The sequence below is a fragment of the Syngnathus typhle genome, linkage group LG9 (assembly GCF_033458585.1).
Source record: "Syngnathus typhle isolate RoL2023-S1 ecotype Sweden linkage group LG9, RoL_Styp_1.0, whole genome shotgun sequence".
In the NCBI taxonomy this organism is placed as follows: Eukaryota; Metazoa; Chordata; class Actinopteri; order Syngnathiformes; family Syngnathidae; genus Syngnathus; species Syngnathus typhle.
In genome coordinates this window covers 3470192-3496014 of record NC_083746.1, presented here as the reverse complement: position 1 = coordinate 3496014, position 25823 = coordinate 3470192, and the positions used below count along the sequence as shown (strand labels likewise).

General features: G+C 43.4%; 1 protein-coding gene across 14 annotated transcripts in view; it reads right to left on the bottom strand.

Annotated features, from left to right (window-relative positions):
* The window catches only part of mycbp2 (MYC binding protein 2), a 50876-nt gene extending 25053 nt beyond the window's left edge, over positions 1-25823 (bottom strand). For 5 of the 14 annotated variants that reach the window (XM_061287903.1, XM_061287914.1, XM_061287911.1 and 2 more), the window contains exons 1-39: positions 25116-25823; positions 22990-23065; positions 19012-19227; positions 18601-18754; positions 18133-18329; positions 16191-16433; positions 15491-15562; positions 15255-15351; positions 14960-15033; positions 14046-14187; positions 13379-13455; positions 12423-12627; positions 12167-12331; positions 11697-11855; positions 11248-11452; positions 11034-11179; positions 9836-9946; positions 8333-8437; positions 7037-7156; positions 6782-6863; positions 6321-6438; positions 5888-6246; positions 5493-5665; positions 5299-5424; positions 5058-5185; positions 4885-4976; positions 4434-4568; positions 4275-4358; positions 4098-4194; positions 3817-4009; positions 3439-3713; positions 3105-3326; positions 2831-3022; positions 2533-2739; positions 2310-2447; positions 1237-1415; positions 1010-1152; positions 781-881; positions 479-697 (exon numbers count right to left, since the gene is read on the bottom strand). In XM_061287903.1, the coding sequence (XP_061143887.1) occupies positions 479-697; positions 781-881; positions 1010-1152; positions 1237-1415; positions 2310-2447; positions 2533-2739; positions 2831-3022; positions 3105-3326; positions 3439-3713; positions 3817-4009; positions 4098-4194; positions 4275-4358; positions 4434-4568; positions 4885-4976; positions 5058-5185; positions 5299-5424; positions 5493-5665; positions 5888-6246; positions 6321-6438; positions 6782-6863; positions 7037-7156; positions 8333-8437; positions 9836-9946; positions 11034-11179; positions 11248-11452; positions 11697-11855; positions 12167-12331; positions 12423-12627; positions 13379-13455; positions 14046-14187; positions 14960-15033; positions 15255-15351; positions 15491-15562; positions 16191-16433; positions 18133-18329; positions 18601-18754; positions 19012-19227; positions 22990-23065; positions 25116-25390 (6102 nt within the window). In that variant the 5' untranslated portion in view covers positions 25391-25823. Of the gene's footprint in view, positions 1-478; positions 698-780; positions 882-1009; positions 1153-1236; positions 1416-2309; positions 2448-2532; positions 2740-2830; positions 3023-3104; positions 3327-3438; positions 3714-3816; positions 4010-4097; positions 4195-4274; positions 4359-4433; positions 4569-4884; positions 4977-5057; positions 5186-5298; positions 5425-5492; positions 5666-5887; positions 6247-6320; positions 6439-6781; positions 6864-7036; positions 7157-8332; positions 8438-9835; positions 9947-11033; positions 11180-11247; positions 11453-11696; positions 11856-12166; positions 12332-12422; positions 12628-13378; positions 13456-14045; positions 14188-14959; positions 15034-15254; positions 15352-15490; positions 15563-16190; positions 16434-18132; positions 18330-18600; positions 18755-19011; positions 19228-22989; positions 23066-24623; positions 24830-25115 lie in introns of those variants that run through there. The other 9 variants (XM_061287904.1, XM_061287915.1, XM_061287905.1 and 6 more) reach the window with 8 other exon arrangements.

Genomic DNA, 25823 nt, shown 5'->3' with positions numbered 1-25823 from the left:
GTATAACCACTAAATATAGGAAACGCAAATTAGTTGATTGATTGATTGATTGATTGATTGAATATTTATTGATCCCCAGGGGTGGGGAAATTCAGGCCCCAGCAGTATTCATACCACAGAGTGGGTATACAAAAGACACACAGATGGCATGAGCGCAACTCAATAGGCTCTCATAAGGCTGCCACACAACGGCGCCACAAAGAAAGCCAGAAAGTGCTAAAGATAAAAGCCATCAAAGCAAAACAAAGCTAAAAGACAAAGGAAAAAAAAAACTGTGGCCAACCAGCACCCCTCAATACAAGAGAACACCCCAAAACACACAAAATAGCCTCCACGGGGTCCATAGACAGGTGTAACGGCAGTCCATCACTGGGGGCACAATCATTTTGTGTGCCATCAGATTACACTGACATACCCTAACTAAACAAGTATGGCCTGTAACCAAAACCATTGGGATATATATTCAAGAATATTGTACCTTATATTGCGTGACCCCGGCTTGTTTGTAGGGGTGGTCACTTTCTATCACGGAGTAGTGATTGGAGGTTGTGCAAGCTGACAGTCCTTGCTCCAGCTGGTTGCCAGTTGTGCTGTCCGTCGATTGATTGGGGTTAAACGTGGGCGGGGCGTACTTTTGGTTGAGGGCCGAAACGGCGGGAAGCAGCTCTTGGACGAGCCCGAAGACCTCGACGGCGGCCTGGTTGAGGGCGAGGCGCAATATCAACACCGTGCAAATGAAGAGGGTCAATGGAATGTTAGTTAAGGTGCTTGAAAGGATACCTTTGGTACAGATGCAGCCACAGGGCCAATGTAGGCTAGGATAAGGGGAAGCAGCATGGAGAAGAGGCTGGAGGAGCTTAACAGCTCAGGGATGTCATCCACTAAAGAGAAAATGGACATCGATAAAACTGTGAGCAGACTGAGTAAATTAGATTAGGGAGGTGAAAAAAATCTATTCAAGTGGCTCTAAGTTAAATTCGCAAATGAGGTGTCTGATTACCCGGCTTACCATCGACAGCAAAAGCCCTATGAAGCAAGTCCTTGGCGGCCCTGACCACAGCACTGACCACAGACAGTGCCCGGCTGCAGTTTTTGTCCTCTTCGTTGGCTTTGCTCAGCAGCTGCGATTGGAGATCGCCATCATATTCACTCCTTAAGTCAGAAGACAAACGTCAGAAGAAAAAAAAAATACGGTAGAACAGAGACGTCTTCTGGAAAAAGAAAGTTGGGGTTTACCTGTAATAGAGAATCTGAGGGATCTGTCCTCGCGTCTGGTTGGTGCCATTGCTGCTCAAGCTACAAGTGCTGAAGGTGAAGGACACACCGTCTGAGCACTGCACCGTGGTCATGCCGCCATCTCCGTTTGCAGTGCGGCTGCCGTAGTTGCGCAATCGCACGGCATACTTTACCGCTTCCTACACGAGGATACAGCTCAGTTTTATAGTGGAATATGACAAAGGTTTAACAATATTCCGGAAAAATATCAACATCAAGCAAGATGCCACCAAATTTTATTAGGTTTTATTAGGTAGACTCCAAGGACCACCAGGTAGACCAAGGTCCACCAGGTAGACCCCCAAGGACCACATTAGTAGCCCACGGGTCTGTTTGAAGAATAACAAACCTGTGTTGGCACTGTGATTTTCTAGGAACGTTGCATGGATGATATTTTGAAAATAAAGAAGACACTGGCAGAGAATTACAGAAATAAAATGTTGCTCGTTATTGTGAGGAACTATTAACATGATCAGTGTCTTCACAAAAATTCACATCGTTTATTATTGATTAACATACAACAAAATGAACAGTAATTTGAGCAAATGTGTGTCGCCCTTCGTATTAATCGGTACCCAAGTATAATTGCTCTCACTTTCAAAAAGGTAGAGACCCCCAGTCTATATAACTTGAACTTCACAAATGAGCTCTGCATTTTCTTTTATGCCATCGCAGAAGGGTACCAGTAATAGAAAAGGGAAGTGTGACGATAAACGTAGAACCTAAAATGCAATTCATAGCGACACAAAAAAGAATCTGGCTGCTCACACATTATAGCAATACAATTACCTAAAAAGAACTGATAAATTCACTGTATATTATTTCCTTGTCGTAAAATTTGTTTGAAATGATAAAACGTTGGAAGTGGATTGGTCTACTTTGGAAAAATTTGCAATGTACATCGTTCTTGCAGTCCAAAGATATTTCAGTTATGTGGTGTCTCATTCTTAGCACTAGAGGGCGCTGAGTAAAAGCAGTACAAAGAAGATTACTAAAACAGAGCCAAGCATTTTTTTTTTAAATTGTCTACATACCTTGAGCGGCACGGCCTTGTCCAGGCGAATCTCCGCAATATCACTCGGAGAATCATCAGTGCTGTAAGTTCCTTTCACCAGCTCTAGTGATGTCCACCTATGAGAGTGTGCAGAGTCCCCTGGGTGCTCTGTTTGTGCCTGTATGAAAAGACAGAAGTTAACAAAAAAACAATTTGAAACAATGCACAGTGAAGCACAAATCCACCTTAATACGCTTTCTTACATCGTCAGCGAGCACCTCCAGCTCGTACTCGTGGATGCCGCCGCCTCCGTACACGCAGACACCCACTAAGACGACACCCGGCTTGTCCACTGTCATGCAAATCGCATCCGGAGAACCGTTGCCCGTGTTCCAGCTGCGGCCTTGGCTCGTCTTGGTGAAACGGTTCGGAGAGGCCTTCACAGAGTGGAGCGAGTTCAGACCATCAATCTAATACGGAGGAGACAAAAAAAAGAATTAACTCGAAATACATACATACATCAAGGCTTGCTCAGAAATGATCAGTGATCAAATTCTTGACCTCGGAGCCCAGGGCAGAGGCAGTGAGCTCAGAGACGATGGAGGCCAGCAGACCACAGGTGTTGGACACCAGGTGTGGAGAGAAAAGCTCCACCTCTTTCCTCAGGCTCTTCCTGACCGGAAGCACCACAATCACCAGCATCTTCTCCAGGACTTCCCGAAAGCTGGTCATTCCCATCAGGTTCTCCTCGGTCTAAGGTGGACGAGAATAACAATTCAATCCTTTCAGTAATTTCCTGAATTCAAATGGTTCACAACGTGCACGTTACGCTCACATGGCTTAGCTTCTCCATGTGGGCCACAAGCAGGGGGAAGCGATGAGCGAGAGCCGAGTCGTTCTCCGTGCTGACTTGCTTGACTAGCGAGCGCAGCAGGACCTCGCCATCGTACGCGATGGGCAGGATGGACGTCAACTTAACCGAGGTGTTGCACAAAGCTGACATGACTGCCGCCAGCAGACGACTGCTGGATGTGCGAAAATTGGCCTCAGCAATGTCCTGGAAACAGGAGCAAATTATTCTAATCATAATTGATCCCAAGAAGAATTCATTTTTGAAAAACAAATAGCTTCAACATGTCGAATAACATCTCAACAAAATGATGATTAACCTGATCCAGGCAATTGAGCAGGTCGCAGAGGCAGGCCCACTGCAGCGCAGGTGTTGGGTAGAAGGAATGGAAACAGGCGGTGAAGGTGTTGTGGCACTCTTGCAGCACGGCCTCCAGCAGCGTTAGAGGCTGGGACAGGTAGCCCTGTGGGTCGTTGTCCAGCTTGGTCAAACAGTTGTCCGTGCTCTCTGACAGGATTTTCTTCAGCAGGCTGCGTGTTTTCCCCACGCACTCGGCCAGCTTGCTCGACTCCTCCACCACAGCTTTGGCACTGGCTAAGAGCCCGATCACACAGTGAGAACACCCACTTGAAATCAAAACTCTTCTATCAATATAAGGCAGGTGTCCGTAGGCTAATAAAACTCTGTGTCATCTTACCGGCAATGGGGAAGATCTCGCAGATGTAGACCCGGAGCAGGCGGAGGCAGCACGTACCCACAAAGCGCAACCTTTCCAGATCAAGCAAGGTGGCTGTGTACTGGAAACCCTTCAGACCTCGCAGCTCCTCCACACCCAGAACCAAGGTGGTCCAGCTCCAGTGGAGGATGCTGAGCAGAGACTCAAAGCATTCCTGTGGGGGGGGGGGGGGGGGGGAAACATGTGTAAATAATAAAGCTATGTGATGTTAACCACCTCCAAATTATTCTGCCGGTAGTTACCACAGAGACTGTCCGAGCAAACGAGCGCTTCAGGATGTGAACTGGCTCACTGGTCTGCTGTTTTCCTTTTGATGCATTCCCATCATTTGATGGAAGCCTAATGTGAAATAACATTGGATATGTTTACATTTATTTGACAATATAAAAGAAGCATAAATCACTAGTAATAACACTTGCCTGTAAAGTAGCTGAGGAATTTGACCCGCATTGACGTCTGTACCATTGTTTGACTTCTTGGAGCTTTTAAACTGGAATACCACACTTAAAAGAAACAAATAATAATGAAATATGTCTCCCAAGGTATTGCCTGGTAGATGAACATGAAGTTTCTTGTACCCATCATCGGTGGTGATAGTAGCTTGTCCGTGGGATCCACAGTCACTGCTGGGACCCGACACCCGGGCCCAGGCCACGTACCACCAGCCCGACTGTAGCAGCACTGGCTCATCAAACATCATGGCGTATTTTTCTCTGGAATTGATTTGAAAACAAAAACGTTCAATTGAAACGAATGCAATAATGATGAACGGGAAGAATACTTTATCATACAGTACTGAAAGCCCAGCAGATTTTTTTCCCCACTAAAAATCCCACGGTCCCATGCATCTTATTAATTGTATGTATTTATGGAGAAGAACTTTATTCGTGCAGATGCATTTAAAAAAAGTAAGGCAGAAAGAAGAAAGGAGGCGTCTACTTAGACCAGGCGTTTCTTTACTCGAGTAGATTAGGCAGCACTTGAGTAATATTTGATACAGTACATACCGGTAATCTAAATTAACTGTACCTGGCAGCACAGTCATAGGCCAGTACGTCAGTCTCAGCAAGAAGATCTCCATCTGTCTCATGGTCGCCTCCATCAGGCCCCAGTTCAAAAAGCTGCCAAAATGGGATGAAAGCATTCAATGAATTCTGAATAAGAAATCAACGCAGCCTTAATTTGAGCAACAGGTTCCTTACCTTGATTTTAGCGGTATATTCTCCACGCCCACCAAAGAGGCCCAGCCCACCCAGCAAGATGTCGGCGTCAGCACAAAAGCGAATGGCCTCAACGGAGTGGGCCGAGTAGCCCCAACCGCCACCGTGACCTAAAACGTCCCACATCATTAAGGCCATGCGATGTGCTGATGGCTGTAATGTTCAACGGCTAACCTCCAATAAATCACAGCTCAAAGATTTATATTTTCAAGTACACACTTACTCTCAAAGCGGTTCACCACGCTGTAGTCCTCCTTGGAGTAGACCTTCATAACTGCCTGTGTCTCTTCCTCGGCGCTGGCCACACCCATCTTCAACTCCTGCATGGCCGCCAGGGTATCCAGGCAACCTGGCGACAGAAGTATACTTAGCATGAAACCTTCTGGCGGCAAAGCAGAATATAAGCTCTCGCATTACCGAGAATGTGGAGGGCGCCATGTGAGCGCGTGGTGGTGGCTTGTGACCCCGCAGGCAGCGCCAGCTCCGGGCTGAGGATGCTGCAGCGAGCTTGTAGATCTGTGGCGGAGGGCACCCTGGCGTCTGCTATCACTGCGTTGTAGCACCACATCTCTCTCGAAGCTGGTAAGAACCTAATAGCACAAAGATGAACTCGATTAAGGAGATTGATTACCATCGTTTTTTTGAAGGAGCACAGGGAGAAGATGTGGAGTGGCTAGCAGTAACAGAGAAAAACAATGGCTAAGTTGATGCAACAAATATTGTGGACTCTTTGTAATGAACATATATTCTTGGTGGGCCAGAGTGATATTTTTTTAATGGAAAATAATAGCACAAAAAGTCCTTGGACTGACCTCCATATGACATCATAGACAGGGTCCAGGCACAGCCCAAACCCTTGCAGGTCCTCCTGCTCAGAATCATTGAAGGTGCGGCAGCTTCCGTCCATTTTGTTGATGAGTAAGCATTTGAACGGAGGCGGCTCAGAAACGAAGGAGGGCACGAGACCGATTATGTGTTTGCTGGCAAAGATCTCGGAAGTGGCCAGCACGTGCGAGTTGATGAGCGCCTCGTCAATACGCAGGAACGTCTGATCACCGCTGGCGCCGATCCAGGTGGCCTTTCGTCCGTATTTGGCGCCGATGTTGGGCATAGGGGATGGTTTGGCGTTCCAGTAGGGCATGTCAAGGATAGGTCGCCCAAGCTGTCCCTTCTAAGAGATCAATTGTGTGTTTTGGGGTTTCAATGTGACTCATGTTGAGTAAACTGTTTAAAAAAAAATCTTACCGAGAAACTACCAAAAGTGAAGACCTGCCCGTCCACTAGAAGAACAACAGTGTGGTTGCTGCCTGCCGTCACTTGGACGCTCGGACCCGGGAGAGCCTGGATCAGCGTTGGCGATCCCCTAGAAAGACGAGATGCCGTTTGTATGGTCAATTTGCTCAAGATCTACGTTTGCAGAGGTTTACGAAGCTCCTAAAATATAACATTTTGAGATTAGGAAAGGTACACATGAACATGACATCACGCAGCATAAGCCATAGTCGCACTTACTGGTTTTAATGTTTTGTATTAATGGCCTTGGAGTGTTTTCATACAAAAATTTGAGTTGATGACTCGCTGGTAATAACCTTGTTTTGTGTTTGATTATTTTATATTTATGGCCTAGAAGTGTTTTCTTCAATTTCTGGTTACCACCATTGGTTGTCTTCACCCCCGTATGTTTTTAAAGGCAATCAAAAGAGTACCTGGAGTTGACATCACCATGTCCAAGCTGCCCATGTTGTCCGTAACCAAACGTATAGACGTCTCCATTCTCCATCAGCACCACTGCAAAAAAAAAAAAATGCAACCATAAAAATCACAAGAGAAATAGCAAAAAAAACAAGCAGTGGTGGTTAATCACGATCATATTATCAATTTGACACGCCAAGAACCCCGGCTGACCAGATATTTTATGTTAAGATGAAGGTTTAGAATTGAGGTTATGAGAAGTAACCCACCTGAGTGGTGGAAACCGCAGCTGACCTGCACAGCTCTCATTTCACAGTCAAATCTGACTGCCCCGGGTGGGTAGGTGGTGATTTTACTGGCATCTTTCTCACCGCGCTCACTGCTGCCATCTAGAAGAAGAAGAAAAAAAAAAAAGTGGATCTGTTTTGAGGGCAACAGAGGGTAGCAAAAGCAGCTCAGGACCAACTTCCAGGAGTCTCGTGTCTACAGTCCTGGGAGAAACTAAGCTGGAGGATAAAGGAGAGAAGGAAATCACATGCTGAGAATGAAAGAAGAAGGAAAAAAAACAGATCTTTCTGGGAAACAGACCTCAAATAAAACACAATAAAGCTTGTCTGTAAGAGATACAACAGACTGTATTTTTATTTTTATTTTTAAACTACGCTGAGGAAATATGGTCGACTGAGAGTCTTGTGTAAAAGGTCTGACTTAAGGCGTGGGGCGTCAATTCCCATAAATCACATACAACACAATGACTGCCAACTGTTTGTGGTTTACAAAATAAAAGATTAGAAGCTTCTTAATGACTATCAAATGAAATATTGACTGACTCATAGCCCTATGACTAAATAGGCAGGGCTGAAAGTTAAGCAGAAATAAAACAGTGGAGTGCAAGAGTGTGTCAGTTGGGGGGGGGGGGGGGTCAAAGGGGAAAACTAGCTTCCTCTTCTTCAGGAAGGATGCTAAAAAGTGCAAATTTGTCAAGTATACGCACAGTTGACCCTCAGAACTCTTGCTGTACCAAACAATGAGAAAAGGGATTTGAATGCTGAACGAGAACTCAGAACCTGTAAAATGGATTTGTTTGTTTCCAGTTCAAAATGTGGCATAATGCAACTTGTACCAAGTGTACAGGTAATGTTTTGAAGTAGCATTCTAAAAAAAACAACAACAAAAACGAGAATGAAATCAATTAGCCTCCTGGAACAGAACTTGTGTTCCACTTCTGAGGGTCTAGTGTACTTTTTATTACACAGGAATGGTGAAGGGTTTCCTTCTACCTGGCATTAAGTCATAAAAGTCAGCACTGTGTCTGAGAAAAGTCAACCATCAGCTTTTAATCCAGCCCACCATGCAATTTGAAAAACAAATCAAACCATGGTGGAACTGCTATTAGAAAGCCCACAAGTGAGTGGATCTTGCCATGAAATCTAAACCTAAAGACACTTGAATGACCCCCGTTAGAGAGTGGACGGGACAGCCAGACGGGGGAAATAAGTCAAATAAGTGGTGGGAGGGGGGGGGGTCGTCTCCGTCCCCATTGAGGTAGTGTAAGACCGTAGTACCTTTGTGCTTGTCCCGTTTATGCCTTAGCGCCTGAAGGGGTCTTATTCTGGCTAGGGCTTGCTCACGCTGGTTCATTAAAATGGTACCGGGGAAAACAATGGGGCCTAGGGGAGAAAGAAACTTTCACATGCATGCAACAACGCTCACAAATCAATGGGAAACAGCACAAGATAAATACTGCTATGCCACGACCATGCACGCTCACAAAAAAAAAAAAGCATAGGGGAAGTCACCAAGGCACCCAAGCTAGCGCAGCACCTTAAAGATAATTGAAATGAAAGGGGATGAACACTGATTGATACTCATGCCATTCACACTATTCCCAACACTCCCTGACTATTTATAAATACACTAGAAAGGTCTGAAAACCGCATTTTACTCTAAATCTGCCCCTCGGCTGCTATATTGCAACTGCAGCGATATATTTGAGTTTGGAAAATTACTGCACTTAATGAAGATGGGTAATGTGGTTAGGATGACCAGTTCAACTATTGGTAAATAATTACATGGATGATATTTTGAAGTCAATTTTAAATTGTGTTTTTGATGAAGCTCTGTGCTAGGAGTTCTGAGGTTATGTGGTGTTGCACAATATCGTACTGGCCACACTGAAAAAAAGTTGTCGGAGAAGAAGAAAGAAAAAAAAAAATTCCAGGCTAAAGTCAAGATGACTTTAATCTTGAAAAGTATGACTAATGTTAATATTATGATTTATTCTTGTAAAAATATAATCACATAAATATCTGACGTCAAGTCACCGAAACAAATGCAAGTCAAGTCATTACTTTGTTCAGGCAATTGAAAAGTCTTACTCAGCTCTAAAAAATTCATGAGTGATTGTCAATTGTTTATTTTTTCACTTATCAAGCCAACAAATAGTTATCTCTCGAAAAATAAATGGACGAAAAAAAAAAAAAAAAACTCATGTATTTCTAAAATTTAAGCAATAATTTAAGAATATGAAACACGTAGATTATTTGGAAGAATGCGTGTACTTTTTATTAATGTTTGCACGAGGAATGAGAGCTACCAAAGTATCAATCTCGGCTACTGCAGTAATAAACACTGACATGGGATATAGTATATTCAGAACTAAATAAATTAAATAGGTCTGACATTGACGGACCCTATTGTCAGCGAGTAGTAATCTCTCCAACGCAAGAGCTCTGACGCATAAAATGGCAAATAGGAAATCCGTTTTGTGCACATACGGTGCTCTCGCGCTGTTGTTAGAAACTTTTATTTATCTCTTCACTTTTATTTTCATGAAGTAACATTTTACCTATCGTAAAAGTATTGTATTCCGTTAAATACGTAAATGTAAATTCATTCTTAAATGAATATTCCTTTCTTATTTCTCAAATGAATATTATTTTAGGATTTTTCAGTGTGGCCAAAACACAAAGAGAGGTTCCCTGATGTATTTCCATTTTATGGGAGATTTTAGCCAGATATGCCTCCGATAAATGGATGGCCCCCATCTGTCTTGACCTGAGTCCTACCTCGTCCCTCCTCCAGCCTGTGTCGGCGGTTGATCCTTTGCCGTTTCTCCTCCTGACGAATCTGAATGTGCTCCTCGATGTTCACGCCTGGAGGGGGAGGAACAGGCACAGCTGATAACAAAAAAAAGGATGGGGAGGTGCAGCCAGGCCAGACAGATGCAGGATGGGAAGAGAAGAAGGAGCAGAGCAGAACACAACAAGACAAACATCAATGGATGAACGATGATGGATAGACGTCACGTAATGGACTAACAGTGAGTCAACTCCGCAGGAGAACAAAATGGGTGACACAGGCACATGGAATGCAGCAGAAAAGCAACAGGCAGGGGGCAGTGTGTGCAGAACAGACTCGGAAATAACAAGGACAGGTTTCTCGCAATCTTTTCAAAGTTTCCCGTGATCCTTACGCAGGTTGCATTAACCAGCACACTCCTGAAAGCTGAAAAATCCTCTTTCCACACCTTATGTAGTAAGGAGATCATCATGCTTAGTTTGTAAGTGAGAGGGACAACTTGTGAGTGAATAAAGTTTGTGGGCCAGAACACAGCAGATCCTTTTTTTAGCCTGCCTGTAAGAGATGCCCTTCTTCTGCTGTTCTATGTCAGTGGCGCCGTGCAAAGAATGGACAAAGTCCACCTTGCTATTTTCTACTTTTGAAGGTAGTATCACAGTCATAATAGAACCAGCAACTCTGTAAGTGTATTCTGTAATGCTGAGACAGAAGTGTTAATAATGTCACACTTGCAAGGCCCGCCCTGCAGTTTTTGCATCAATGAAAAATGTAATGTTGACCTTTTGTCCTCAAATGTATTTTCTAAATCTTCATTTTTGTTCGAATATAATGACACCCTCATTCTCAGCAATTTCTTTGTAAACTTTTTCACGTACTGTATGTATTATTAATCACACACGCAGCATAACGGCGACTGTTTGTACGGGATTGCCGCAATGGCAAGGGTGGGATGTCAAATACAACACCTTGCACTCACTTTTCCCGCCCTGATGTGTTGAAAGCACATGTTGCTGTCAGAAAAGTATTTCATACGTCACAACAGAAGCTAGCATTGACGTCAGCAAATGATCTGATTGCAGGGTGCCGTGTGAAAGCTCGCACGGTAACAGCAAAGGAGGCAAAATGTCGGATTTATATTGCCAAATTTTCCGGCTCCGGTGTTAAAGGGTGAGGTAAAGACATTACCTAAAAGGAGATCCAATGGGATCATCTCTTTGACGGCATCAAAAATGCCTCTCTGCCGAGCCTCCTGACCATCCAGTTCCCTGGCACAAGCTTTGCAGCAGCCGCATGCCGAGCAGCCAGACTCCCCCGATCCACAGCCACAGATGCTGGGGGGGGGACACAAAGATGTCATTTGAAAGGACTCCTATATAATATTGTATCTGTGTTCTCCTACCCTCCTGGTACTCTGTCAGGCCGCCCACTGCTGACACAGCTGGCACCATAGCCCGTGCAGTCCCCACACACTGTGCAAACCATGCACTGGTCCAGCTTCCACTTGTGCATGCCAGACTGACACATCATGCTCTTCTCTTCCTTCTCCTCCAGCTCATCCTCCAAGTCCTCATCCATGGCCGTGGCCATGTTCTCCACACCGAATGCTGCGACAGACACATCAGCCAAGCAAGTGTCGAATAAACTATGATGCCAAATGCAATGAAACCACGCTTAACTCCCAACAGCCAATCAAATATTACTTCTATGACGGGGAAAAATGGATAGACATCTTTCTTACATTTATGGTTCTCTCCATGTTTGACCCACAAAAATGCATTTGCTTGTATAAAAATCTCATGGTGGCTAGAAACTTTTTTTTTTTTAATTTGATGGTTTTATTTTGCTCACCTTTCCCAGCTTGGCTCATGGCCCCTGTGTCTCTGCCACACTGGCCCTTGTTGTTCACACCAAACGTCCACACCTCCCCGCTCTTGGTCAGGACGCACGTGTGGGCCTTGCCCATTGCAACCTGGGTCACAACGTGGCCTTTCAAGTCGGTCACCTGGCCTGTGGAGAGCAGATGGTGGTGATGGTCAAATGTGAGAATTAATAAGAACACTGTGGGTTAAATAAACATTGGAGAGTGGAACCTACGGAGTTCAAAACAAGACATTTCACAATTGTGGGTGACTTCTGATTAATAATCGTTTCAGTTTGCGAACAGGGTCACCGATTTGTAATTTGATGTTCCACTGTATTTGTGGAATTAATAAGTGCGCAACTATTTTCCCAGAAGATTAATTGAAATACAACTTGCTAATTTATAGGGACATTTGACTTTGAGGATTCAACGACATTTTTATGAAAGATGAACTCACAAGTGCTGTCGCTGTAAATGGCGTCCTTTCCAAACATGTACAGCTCGCCGTCTTTGGTGACGATGCTGCTGCTGCCGTTGTTGCACGCCGTATACACTGCCATCTTGGTCTCTAATTTGATCATCTTCTTGGGCTTGTAGGGTTTGGGTTGTCGCCGGCTTTTAGCTGCGCGGGGTGTCGAAGGAAATGACACATTAATTGAATTGTGTTAGCTTGCAATATGAGCCGTAACGACGTAAATGTGGATGTCTCGTACTGGACTCTCCATCTTCTCCTTTGCTCGCGGAACCGGTGAAGAAGACGCTTCCGTCTTCGGCCACTAACAATGCGTGGGAGCCGTCGTGGCCAACGGAGAACTGAAGGATCTTGGGAGATTTCGTGACAGGAAGTTCCACCCACTTGCCAGCGGAAGGTCCTCCTTGCTTTATGCCCAGGCTTTGATACTTTCCAGTGTAGTAGATCTGACATAGGAGGAGGAAGGAAGACAACTGTAGTGTTACTAAATGTATACAGAAATGAATTCAGGACTCGAGTTTGTGGCCAACATACAGAGGTCTGAGAACAGTATTTTCCGCACTATAAGACGCACCTAAAAACCGCAAATTTTCTCAAAAGCCGCCTTATAATCAGGTGCGCCTTATATATGGACCAATATTGAGCCACTACAGCAGGCGTGTCCAAAGTCTGGCCCGCGGGCCAAATGTATATATCTTATATATGGACAAAGTTTTAAAATGGGCCATTCATTGAAGGTGCACCTTATAATCCGGTGCGCCTTATAGTGCGGAACATACGGGACTGTTTATGCCTACAGATAAGGTAACAGTACTTAGCAGTGTTGCCAGACGAAGCAACACTAGTCCAACCAGGTCCAAAAAAATGATCAACAAGCAAAGTGGCCTCCTCTTGTTATCTGGCAAGGCCTCACTCTGAGTCACACCCACGGCAAAAAAGCAACAAAGTACGCCCTGCACACACCGCTGCCTGACAACATACTTGGCATGGGCTTGTGTTTGTATGACAAAAGCTTGTTTCTCCGACACTTGATCCTCTGTAACATTAGGTACACACGCATCTATTGTAATTTAGCCACTAAAAAGCAAGGAATGTGCGTCGCTCAAATCAATTTATTGCTCTTAGATGGTGTGAGTGGACTGAATGATGGTGGACAGTGAGTGTGTGACTTCAAAAATACAGGATATTCACGCTCACCTTCCCAGAGGCAGTTTTCATCAGCGCAAATTCCCTGCCAGCTCCAAGTAACGCCGCCTCCTCATCAAATCCTGTGCCTGTGAGATCAACACGGGGTTTTGAGTTATGGCCTCATGGAGATAGGATACTTTCTGACCAACATACACAGACTACAAGTACACAGTGTTGCATTTTCTTAAAAAGTGGCCTCGACTCTTATTGATACTTAGCATCAAGAGATATTAATGGCCGGCATTTGCTTGAGTAAACAAATCCCCGCAGCTCAAAGAGACCTCTATCTTATTCTAATCTATCTTCAAACAACTATTATTTATTTGTAGAGCAATCAAATAAGCTCCACTTGGTCGCCATACGTCTAAGACAAATGAAGGCCTCCTTCAAACAGATGTCTTCTTATTCACATTAAGAAAAACACTTGATTTGGGTTGTAATTGAGTCAGTTAATAGTTGCTGTCGTTCACCCACTTTTTCTATGACTTGAAATATCCTGCTAACCAAAACAGCAGCACCAACAGAGAGGCAAATGAATCACAGTTGAAAAAAAGAAATAAGCACCGACGTAGTGCTTTCGATCGTCGAGCAACTCGGCGCTCTTCGGCTCCAGCCGCTATATGAGAAAATAATGTTTCTTTGAAAAAAACCACCATGTCCATTTAGCATCACTCACTGATGATGTGCAGATCCTTCTCGAGGTCAAAGAGGGAGATGCCGCAGGCGTGCAGACACTTCCTTGCCAGTTTCAGCTGCAGTTCCTGCTGCAGGCTCGGGTCTGAGCTCATAGTGTAGATGCGCACCACAAAACCATCCTGCTAAAGAGACACCACACAAGAACGTCCTTGACCTAGGATACGCCGTGTTCAAAAAATAAAAACAGTAAAATAAAACGACTAATGCTTTGAAGATGCATGACACATTAAGAAAAAAAACAAGTCTAACATTTTATAGATACTGCTTGAATTGAGAGTTGATTTATTGTGTATTAGCCAATGTCAAAAATATCAAATTGCTTAATTGTGGCCATGAGAAGTTTCCACCTGTTATTTGATCCTATTTGCAATATGTGTTTGTTCTTTGAAATCTTCCTTTCAGCCTTTGTGCTGAAGCATTATTAATTAAATCTATAGCATAAAGCACAGCTCTGTACCTGTACTAATGGCATTAAATCTCAGGAGACCATCAACATTTGGCAGGCAACAAGGGATATAAAAAATAATACACCATATGCGCAGAAGCGCTCTTGATTTCCTTCCCGCTAAGCTGCTCCCTTGTCGGCAATGGCAGTTTTATATGGATTTCACATAGGCCCCTCCCCCCCACCTGGATCGCAAGCGCAGTTCTTATGTGCTTAGGCTGATAGATTGTGACATTAAACTCCGGCGAATATGCAAGCACGACCCTTCAATGCCACACGAAAGCGCAGCTCACTCGGTATAAGTGACAGCATTAGTCGAGAAGAGGCTTTGTGGGAATGTAAAGCGTTTTGAACTGCTGGGGAATTAAAAATAATTCAGAATAATTCAGAATAGTCATTAGGTAGACCTGGTTGTTGAGGAATTCCCACGAAAATAACTTAAGACTCACATCTTTGCAGGCTGCTATTTGGTTGATGTGCTCTCCGTCTGTGAAGAGGATGTTCTGTCCATCCGAGTGTTGACCTGGACAGAGGAATGGAACTGTAAATACTATCCAGGGCTTGTGCAGCTTTAATCAATCTTGCGTCGATGATGACGAGAGGTCAAAAAAGGTAAAAAAAAACGATCAGAATATATAATGCATACTGCAGCCTGATAAACTCAGCGAAACTTTATTTATAGAATACTTTAAAAACAAACATAGCTAGATATAAAGTGCTATAAAAGTAATACTGTGTAAGCACCTGGCATGGTGACAGCCCCCTCAGGCTCCAGTGTCTCAGGATTGAGCTTGATGGCCGACATACTGTGGTTACCTGTGTCCCGGTACAACAAGTAGCCCTAAAGGGACAAGACAATGCGCTACTCATCTGTACTCACAAAACAATGTAGGCTTTACGGTAATTTTTTTGCCTTTTATCTGAAACCATTTAATAGTTCAATATGCAATTGCGGAGTTGAAATGAGGAGTTCAAATTACTTGCGCGAAGCCCAGCCATGATCTCTTCTCTGTGCGATTCCTGATGCGGGATGTGGAATTGTAAACGTGACCCTGAGAAAAAAGATGAATAAATTATACGTCAGTTAAAAAAAGACCACACACTGGCCAGCAATTAATGGTTTTTAAAAGGGAATAACTATATTTGAATTTCAGACCATTTTAATAAAGGCATATGAAATTTTCCATATACACACTACATATACGTATACACACATACTACACACACACATATATATATATACGTCCCGTATTTTCCGGACTATAAGTCGCACCTAAAATTTTCTCAAAAGCCGCTTACAGTCCGGTGCGCCTTATATATGGACCAAATTCCTAAATTTAAACTGGCCCGAAGCATTGTGTCATGAAATCAATCATAAGCGGCCCGCTAAAGACTATGTATCATGAATCAAAAAGACTATGGATCATTATTTTGTGATTATAAAGTAATTTGTCGCGTCTGCAGTTGAAATAAAAAAAGATAAAATGGAGAATGATTTGATTTGGATTAAAAATCCGACATGATGCATTAATGGTGCGCCTTCTATAAGGACAAAGTTTTAAAATGGGCCCTTCATTGAAGGTGCGCCTTATAGTCCGGAAAATACAGTACATATTTATTTTATTGATTGATTTTAACTTTCAAGGTTCAACTGCGGAATTAATTGTCAGTGTCACGTACTCTGACAGTGCCGCTGTACCCCGAGCCCACTTTATAAAGTCCGTCCTTGCAGAGCAGGTAGAGAAAGGAGCCGTCAGTCTGGAGGAGACAGCGCTCATCCTCGTCGATGGTCACGCCTTTCAGCACCCATTTGTTCATCAATGCCGCACGTTTAATGCCGTTCCCAAACCATTCCTGGATTTGGATCTTTCCCACCAAAACGGCCTGCACGCTCCTCTGCAGGGCGTTCAATATGGTGGGCACCTAGGGGAATCACATGTGTAAGTAAAGCTTAAAGAAGACACTACATTGGCTCTTTTACAGACGTTATGGGGACTCATTATGGGAAGCAAATGACGCTTCTGGCGCTGCTGATGACTCCTTTGAATAGTATTACGACCTGCAGTGTGAGTTCTCCCTCATCTCATTGAGCTCAACATCTCATTACCGTGGCAGTTATATCACACACAAACACAAACGTGCAGTGCGCAGAAGCACACACTTCTCGCCAGCCTGTCTCTGTGATGACTCAGTCTTGTCAAAAAAATAGAAAAAAGAAAAAAAAAAAAAGGAAAAACTGCTTGTAGTCTGTAAGCTGCAAACTGGCACTTTATAGTGTAAATCTAACAATCTAATGGGGGGGGGGGGCGGATCTGTCTTGAATATATTAACGCTCAATTTTAAATGATGTCATCGGACTCTATCAACTGCAGCAAAAGCATTTTAAACTAAACACAAATTTAACATGAATCTTAAAATCGAGTTTGGGTTCTACTTGGTGCCAATCTAATAATTAAATCAGCAGATTTTTTTATTTTTTTTAAACATTGAACATTAGAACATCAGGACTAAAGCCAGTGAGAGTGAATACCGCAGATAGTGGCTGGGGGGGGTTATTTATTCAACTGCAGATGGAAGACGTCATTAGGAATCCATCCACCCATTTTCCTGAGTGCTGGCCAATCCCAGCTGAGCCAGCAGTACAACCTGGACTGGCTTCGTGTCAATTGCAGGGTACATACAGACAAACAACCATTCCCACTTACACCGACGGACAATTTACAGCAATGCATGTATTTAGAATGTGGAAGGAAGCCAGACAGAGGGACAGCTACTATCGACGGCAATAAAGGGAAAGAAAACGAGGACCGGTCACTTGGCGGAACAGAAAAAGTCATCGGGAAGGGTAAACTAATTAGTAGAGGGGACTGCAAGACGCCTGGCATTTTGCCAAACTTAATTTGGACTGTCCACATTGGTTAGATTAAATGCACGAAGGAGGCGCACTGTCTCCCGTAAAATATCTTGTAAAGGAACCTACCCTTCATCACTGCTTCTGGTGAACGAAATGCACGTTTCCAAACAACAGTAGTACCTTAAGATTTCTGAATATTAATGAAGAAGCCACCCTGAAGCTGTTTTGCTTTGACTTGTGAGCACAAGTGCTGTCTGGTGGTAGTGAACTCAATCCATCTTACTTCAGAAGTTTGTCAAAATTTTAATGAGTCATCAAAAACAGGCTACACGCTGTTTATGACACTCCCAGTGCTTTACTGACAAAGATAATTCACATTGTGTATTTAAAACAACCATATTGCTTTGCCTCTGGGGAGTCTGATCATCTTCATGCTAACAATGTGAAAACCTATTGATATGCTGATGGTTAGCATCAATGGTCATTAGAGGTAATGGATACTTAAATACAAATGGTGAAGCAACACATGTAGACATAATGTAAAAATATATGAAAAATGACCAATACTACAGCAATCTTACTGAGTCACTAACAGCAGTCGTCATACTAGTAGTAGTCGAAATACTGTGCTTCTTCATTTGTGTCGGCTTGTATTATACGAACCATCGACCATGGCGGGCACACCAGAAGGACCAGCACAATGAATTGGATTGCATCATGAAGCACAAACTGATTGACATTATATTTACTAACATATGAGTAAGTCACCTGTATCGTCTGACAAGCGTGGCTGCCATTGTTGGTGAGGATGGCGGAGACGGCCTGCAGAATCTTGCCGGTGTCCCCCCAGGATACCACCAGGCTGAAGAGGCAAGCGCAGGACAGGGCAGTGATAGCCTGTCCCGTCGGGTCATTGGGGCCCGTGCTTCGGACCGTGGTCTCCAGCAGCAGCTGGAAAAGGGACTCTGAGGAATAACATGTATTCAATTATTATTAGAAATGAAGGAGCAGAAAAATCTTGATTAATTCACTATATCGAATCATTGAAACATAAGATGAAGTCCAATCACAAAATGTGGTTTAAAAAAAGTACAAGACAGAATTTACAGATACACCTTAGGTGCCCCAGTGGCATACAGTTACAGCACAAGGTCGATACACACACTTTATATCGATACAAAACACATTTATTTTCCTCAAACATCAATGAGAGCGATTTGGGTGCACACTCCTCACCCAGCACGTCGGGAGGCTCAGTCTGGAAGCCCTCAGGCTGTTGCCCCTGCAGCATGTCCAACAAGGCCTGCAGACTGCGCAGACATAGCGAGGGGTGCGAGAAGCGCGTCTCCTTTATCAGCTCAAAGACCCCACACAGGCCGATGCCGATGATCTATGGACACAGAGAAATCTGAACTGAAGACCTGACCTAGTTAGAATGTGCCTTCTTAAATTTTGAACTAACTTTCAGGCCAAACTAAAAAGCCCTATCAGAATATTAAAAGACTTTTACTTAATCCCTTAGATCATCATCCCATGTAGGAAATATCCTCTAGTCGTATACTTTTCAAATCACCGTTACGAGTTGGTCTAATCTTCCATTTGCAAACTTAGAGCAATCAATAAAGACTGCTCATTTGAGATCCTTACCTTGGGCAGCTTCACGGCTGGCTCCCGGTACTCCTCCTCCTCCTCACTGTCCGAGTCTCCACTTTGCACCGAGCTCCTGGAGGCCAGGGCCAACGAGGCCTCCCTCTGCTGCCATTCCAGCACGCAGTGGCGCACGTTGCAGTAAACGTTGAATGCGGACGGGTTGCTGTGCAGCTTGATGTCGGGCACGCAGAGGGTGCCATCAAAACTCTCCGTCTGTGGGAGCCAAAGTGACAAAAGGGAATCGTTGGCATTGGTTGGCAGTGACGCTCTCATTAAGATTAAGGAAGTTGAGATTTAATTTGAGTTTATTTGTCCGTAATCCGAAAAGCACCTCCCCGCTATCGGACGATCTTTACGCTAACAACATGGCTGACAAGAGCGAGGAGCTAGTGCTAAAGTGCTTTGCTTAAAGTGTAACAACAACAACACCACATATGCTGGTGAGCCAAAGGGATTTTGTTCCTAGGTTGACATTAAATACGCAACAGTTTGAACAAACGCCTCTTTCATGAAAAATAGGTTCTAATTATATCTGGCAAACGGCCACAGTTTTTGTGAAATTAAATGACTTGACCTGCCACCATAATTGAGACGGTAATTAAAGCTCATACCTCACAAAACCGGTCACTAGTCATCGTGTCAAGGCACCACAGTATTGCTATTTATATTGATTGGTCTTTTTTTTATTTGGATTAATTTACAAGAAGAATGAGTTTTTAACTAAGAGGGATTCACTGGTGATTTTATTTGTATACACGTTGTACATGCGGTTTGCAATTGGACATTTAATGGAGGCAGCACTTGGACGGGACACGATGTGTTTGTGGAGTGCAAAAATTCACCCCAAAAATGTTGATTCGGAAGACATTTGAAGCAGCAGGGTGTAAAGGAAGCAGCATGAGGTACATCTAAGAGTGTCCATTAAATAATAATCAGGATGAGCTCGCTAAACGTTTGGCTTTCTCCATTGAGGCAGTATTTTTAGCCCCGACCCCTAGAGAAGAGGAGATTCAATGATCGATCGCCACTGCCTCTTATTGCCCTTTGGGAATACCCATCGCAGGAGGTGATGTCATCTGTTTAGGAGGAGGAGGCAGGAGCAGGGGGTTGGGAGGAGGTCATTCGTACTGAGCTCAAAGCAACAAGGAAGAGTCTGCTGCTCTCTTCTTACCTGTAGCCTTTAGTGTACATTTAAAGAGGAGAAGGCATGTAATACAAACCCCATGCTGAAAATGGGACTTTGTATAATAGAAGAGACAATTTGAAAGCAGCGGATGTTTGTACATCATTTTTGGGATGCTGGTCAACCCCATTTTCCACAGGAAATAGTCCATTCCAGGGCCAAACGGTCATCTGATAAAATCTTCATTAAGAGTACGCAACTTTTAAGTAACATTCCAGTATGTAACATTGTTAACTGTCACACACAGAGGCTCATGTTAAAAACAATAAAAGATGAGGAATTGAGGATGAAATACAATTGTGATTTGTCTCGTCGATGCACAGATTTTTATTTATTTATTTTATTCTTTTTTTTTTTTTTATTGTTCTTCATATACTCAAGTGCTATAAATGTTCACCGAAAACAAGTGACCGACCTTGAGTTCGACAAACAACTCACAACTTCTCAATTCAGGCTCTACAATGCTGTGTTGAGGTTGGTTAGTGTCGTAGTAGTAGATATCGAACAAAATAAAACGAAATTTGTTGTGGGGCTCTAGTAGGCTGACAGTACATGACTTAGCTTTTGTTATCAGTGAACATAGAATAAATGTGAGGTCATGAGTATCAGGCCTCTTTTGACTGTGAATCAGGTGCTGTTTCCTCCATTGTTTCTTCATGTGAACTAAAATAAACGATACAACTGTAACTACAGTTCCAAGAATCCTGAAAGACTGCCAGAACATTCCGTCAAGTTCAGTCAGAAAGATTCTGTAGAAAACAAACCTCTGATGAAACTGAAATTTATGGCAGTCACGGGTGATTTACGAGCAACAAAGGGACAGATTTTTTTTTTTTTAGTTTCTCTTCATTGTAGCTTTTCACCTATTGCGTGTTGATCTCAATTGTATCCTAAATGACATACTGGACTTCAACGCATTTCCCAAAATATTTTGGTCAGATTTGTACCTCATCCTAGTGATATTCAAATGTATTAGATTTCAATTTTTCTTCGGTTAACTGAGGATATTCGGTTGAATCATTTGCAATTAACATTTAATTTTAGCCGCATCTTGAGAAAGACATGTGTCCAAACACATGACACCTCCGGGAACAACAACGATCACATGGCAACAGTGTCATTTGCTTTAAGTAAAAAAAGCAAAAGTTTCTTCGCTTTTTTTTTTCTTTCCATCTTTGAAAGACGTTTTAGTTTAGGTTCTTTAACTGTGGCTGGTTGTCACTATCTTTCACTACACCTACCCCTACACATGTTGACTGTATCTGCTCAGTCCTCCTGTGACAATTCCATGAAAACACATTCAGTCTTGGGGGATCTAATTAATCAGTCATCAAGACTCACTTTTCAAAATAAGAAATGTTTTCCAGTTATTTGAGCAGCTCTTGTTGACAGAGTTTACACTAAAATTGTGCCATTGAAGCCACTTTTGTATTTATAGACACTTTTTTTTCCACAATTAATACAGTGTTGCATATGTAATCCAGCCTGCAGTGCTAAATTGTATATAATAAATAATAAAGTGTTTCTTTTAATGTGATCTATTCATCACCAGGAGTCTGATTCGACAATGTATATATCACACATCTTCAAATAATTCAAAATGCATATTAAGTAGACGCCTCGCTCAGTTGGCCATTGAAAGACGAGGAGGTGTATGAGGAGGATGTTATTGGGATTAACTTGGAATCAGTTATGATGCTTTTGGCACTAGCAGGGGGAAGAAAATTGGAGTACAAGCGCACTTTTGCTTAACTGTGTGAATATTGTAAGAATCAAGCATTCAAACAAATGTTATTCTTTGAATTGAGTTATTCATTTCGACAACTTGGGGGTCTCAGCAATCCTGACAATTGACCAATTTATGTGCATGCGTGTACCTTTGTGCAATATTGGATTTTAGCAGGCCTAACATCCCCCAGATTTGTTTCAAATTGCCTATAAATGCTACAAAATAGTGGCAAAACATTTTCTTTCGTAGACAAGGTTATGACTTGACTGATTGAAGCTCCTCGTCTAACTTCATAGCTTATTGGCCTAAAGATGCCCCAAAATATGATGGCTCCAAAACAATACTAGATCATATTAGACATGGCTTAAGGTCAAAGTGCGCACAAGCAAAGAGGCTGACAAAATGCCTGAGGAGAACTGCCGTGACGATGGCAGTGAAAGCTCCCAGTCAGGCCGAGGTTACTCACCGAACAGACAAATCCAACATGACTGCCTGTACACTATCCACAATTGAATGCCTCCATGCCCATTTCTACTCTAACCCCATTCTTTGAGGAAACAGTGTGGAAACAAAGCGGATGCCCAAGATAAAAAAAAAAAAAGTTTGACCCTTTAACCGATTATTTCTATTTCCAATCATTCCCAGCAACCTAGAAGTCAACGAGATTGCGTTTGACCTTGAGGAAAATAAACAGAGCACACAAAACCTGTTCGGTCTGCAAAGTAGGGCAGAAAATCGCCCCCCATCCTCCTCAAGTACAGACAAGGTGTCCCCTTTCGATGGAAGAGTTGGAGCCAGGCAACTGTTGCCGTGGCGATGCGGAACACATCGGGTCGCTTGGCAACAGGCCGTCGCTAACACGGATGAGCCACCCAAGCCACCCCCCCCTCTGCGGTGTGTTTCGTATTGTGCCTCTTGGCACTCCCCTGGCAGCGTTTGTGGATGACATGGAGTCTGGCGCCAAACATGATTTTTATCAGTAGAATTCCACTTGATTATGTCAATTATAAGGATTTGTTTGTGCATACGTAATGACGACATATTGTTCAATTGACATGAATACCTTAGTCCTCGATTTGACTTTGGACTTCACCTTTTGACGCCTTTTCAGCTTCTTCTTGTTCAAGGCTTTCTTTCCCCTGAAAGAAAGAAATCATCTGTCATAAGAATTATCCGTCAAGCAGTGATGGGGAACCTACACGACAGGAGGACCATATATGGCCTGTGAGCGCATTTGATCCGACCCACCGTGCAATTCTAAAAACAAGTATTAGAATCTCAGAGTAAAAAAAATAAAAACATCAAACCCACCAATCCATAATTGTCTAACATATGTATTTTTTTCCACACATTTACTCTGGCCTGTAGAAGATTTTACAAAACTAAAATGGGCCCGGACCAAATATATTCACTGAAGCATGAGTGTAAAAATAAAAAAAAACCTTTCAAGTGGCGTGACGCGTATAAAAAGCCAGGATGAAATTATGCTGATGCTTTGTAGTGCCACCGCCAGTGACGATAATGTTTTATGCTTTGATGGCAGCAAAAAAAGAACATTAACAGTAAAATCATGGTCTTGGAAACATACGTTATGCATATCATCTTTGTAGTTGACAACAAGGATGATTTTCGCTATTTAGAAAGACATAAATCAACCCGGCAATAGTCTTTTAGAATTCTCACCACACTGGATCTTCCATATTTTGACAAATACTGTTACTCAATAAATTTGCATTGCTCTGGTGCTTTGATGTCCGCAATGCTATTTATTAGATATCAAGTAACATTACAATAAGTTTTCATTTAGAGAAGGGGGAGGTGTCAAATAATTGATTAATTTACGATTCATTTTCCCCAGAGGCGACCATGGAGCAATAACACAAATCCCTGGTCTCAAGTAAATGAAATTACTGGTGGCTATGGGACAAAAAATGATTTCACTTTCTGATTGAGTCATACCCTTCCACCGTTCCAAGTCTTAATTGCTATCTTAGGCAAGTTGCTTGTGCCTTGCTCAATGAAAACGTGAACTTGAAACCATGACCGACTTATTGATAAAGAATTTGCATCATGCATATCGACACTTTTCCTCCAGCACGGCCATTTAGAGGGGAGGACACCAATAAAGGAACATCTCCTACAATGAGAAGGTGACTCTAAATAGAGAGTGGGAGCAAATTTAAATTTGGGTATACACCAACAATATATTTTGGTGCCGGTAAAATAATAATTTTGCGGTGAAGAAAAGCCTCATTGAAAACTGACATTCATGACATCAACAAGAGCAGAGTGAGGGAGGATGCTGCAATGACCCAGCTCCTCCAACCTGACTGACAATAAGTGACGTAACTCGCTTAGGCAAGAAAACTGCCACTCGAGATCTAACCCCCTTACAAAAATAAGGAAATAAAAACACACACACGGATTATTGTGTCACTCTCACTACTGTGAGTCTCCTTAAAAAAAAATATTTACAAGGAGACTCTAACACTCCCATGTTTGTTGACGTCCAGCTAGCTGGCACGCTAACTAGCTAGCGATCGAAATAGTGACGCCGTTGGGCCTAAACACACACGTATGTCCACGACTCGAGTAACAATGTACATCCTGGGCAGTTCCTGATCTAATTATTCACTTTTAGTCAGTTTACGTTGTGGTGGTAACGTCGATTAGGGTATAAATGTGTCGAATTCTTACATGACAGCTGAGCTTATAGTTGCATAGCTTGGGCTTTGATATGAACCAAAGGTGCGTTCCATTTAAATCGTCCACTCGGAGCGAGTGACGTTAGTTAAATGACAAGTGTTGAGATGTACAGCTAAAAGATCCATCAACCAAACGAGCCTTCTTTTGCGGATATTGGACGAAGCTAACAAGAGCTACACAGGGATCAGAGAGGCTAAGGAAGTCCCTGGACCAAATGCTAGCATCGCAAGCTGACCCCACCGGGAGTGCCCCCACCCCTTCACAAAACAGCGCATCCCTTGGGATTCTTTTTTAAGATTTATTTTAGAGGCTAATGCGACAGCAACATGAACAATAAAAACTAGGCCGCGAGACATGAATGACATTTCATTAGGGATAGTCGTGTGGAGCCGGGGATATGAAGTTGAGCTAAGGTTAGCTCCAAGCTAGCCCGGCGAATGACAAGCCAGCCTCAACCATGAACAGCCAAATAGCACCACTCACCTTCCTGGATTTATTCCTTGCTCTTTATCGTTGATGGCAGTCGTGTAAATCCTCCGGTATCTTTCCGCCAGGGCTCTCCCTGACAGTAAGAGCTGATACCGAGTCCGACAGTCAGACTGGGCTCCGGTTGTCGGACAGGGACCCATCCCCGGCCCAATTGTGGAGAGATCGGCTCCTAGTCCGTAAATGACCCGGACTCCCAGCCCCATCGACGGCGACGAAGAGGGCAGAATCCCCCCACAGGCGGCGGCCGCTGCCGCAGCGGCACACATCATCGTTTAGGAGCACAATGCATAAATGAATCACGCAAAAGGAAAAGCAGCTAAATCACGCCCGGCCATCGGGTACAATCTACGTATTGTTAAATCCGAGCCGCGCTTATAATGTGGCCTTTTTAACGTTGCGGAAAAATGGCACAAATTGTATCCTGGTTCGGCGCTTGTTATCAGGGCTAATTCAGCGACCGAGGTCCTCCTCCTTCCCTCCTCCTTTCTCTTCCTCCTCCACGTCTCTTCCGCGAGCTACAAGAACATTCCCTGTAAAATGTCAAAAACATCAAGAGCATTCGTTGTTTTGGGTTTCCGTTGCCATTTGTCCCTCGGAAATGCGGTGACCCCCGAGCGGCTGCACCCTCAGACGGTCTGCCATCTTAGCTCCATCATCCCTCCCCTCCCCTGCACTGTGTGCTGCGTCGCTTCGCCCGCAAGC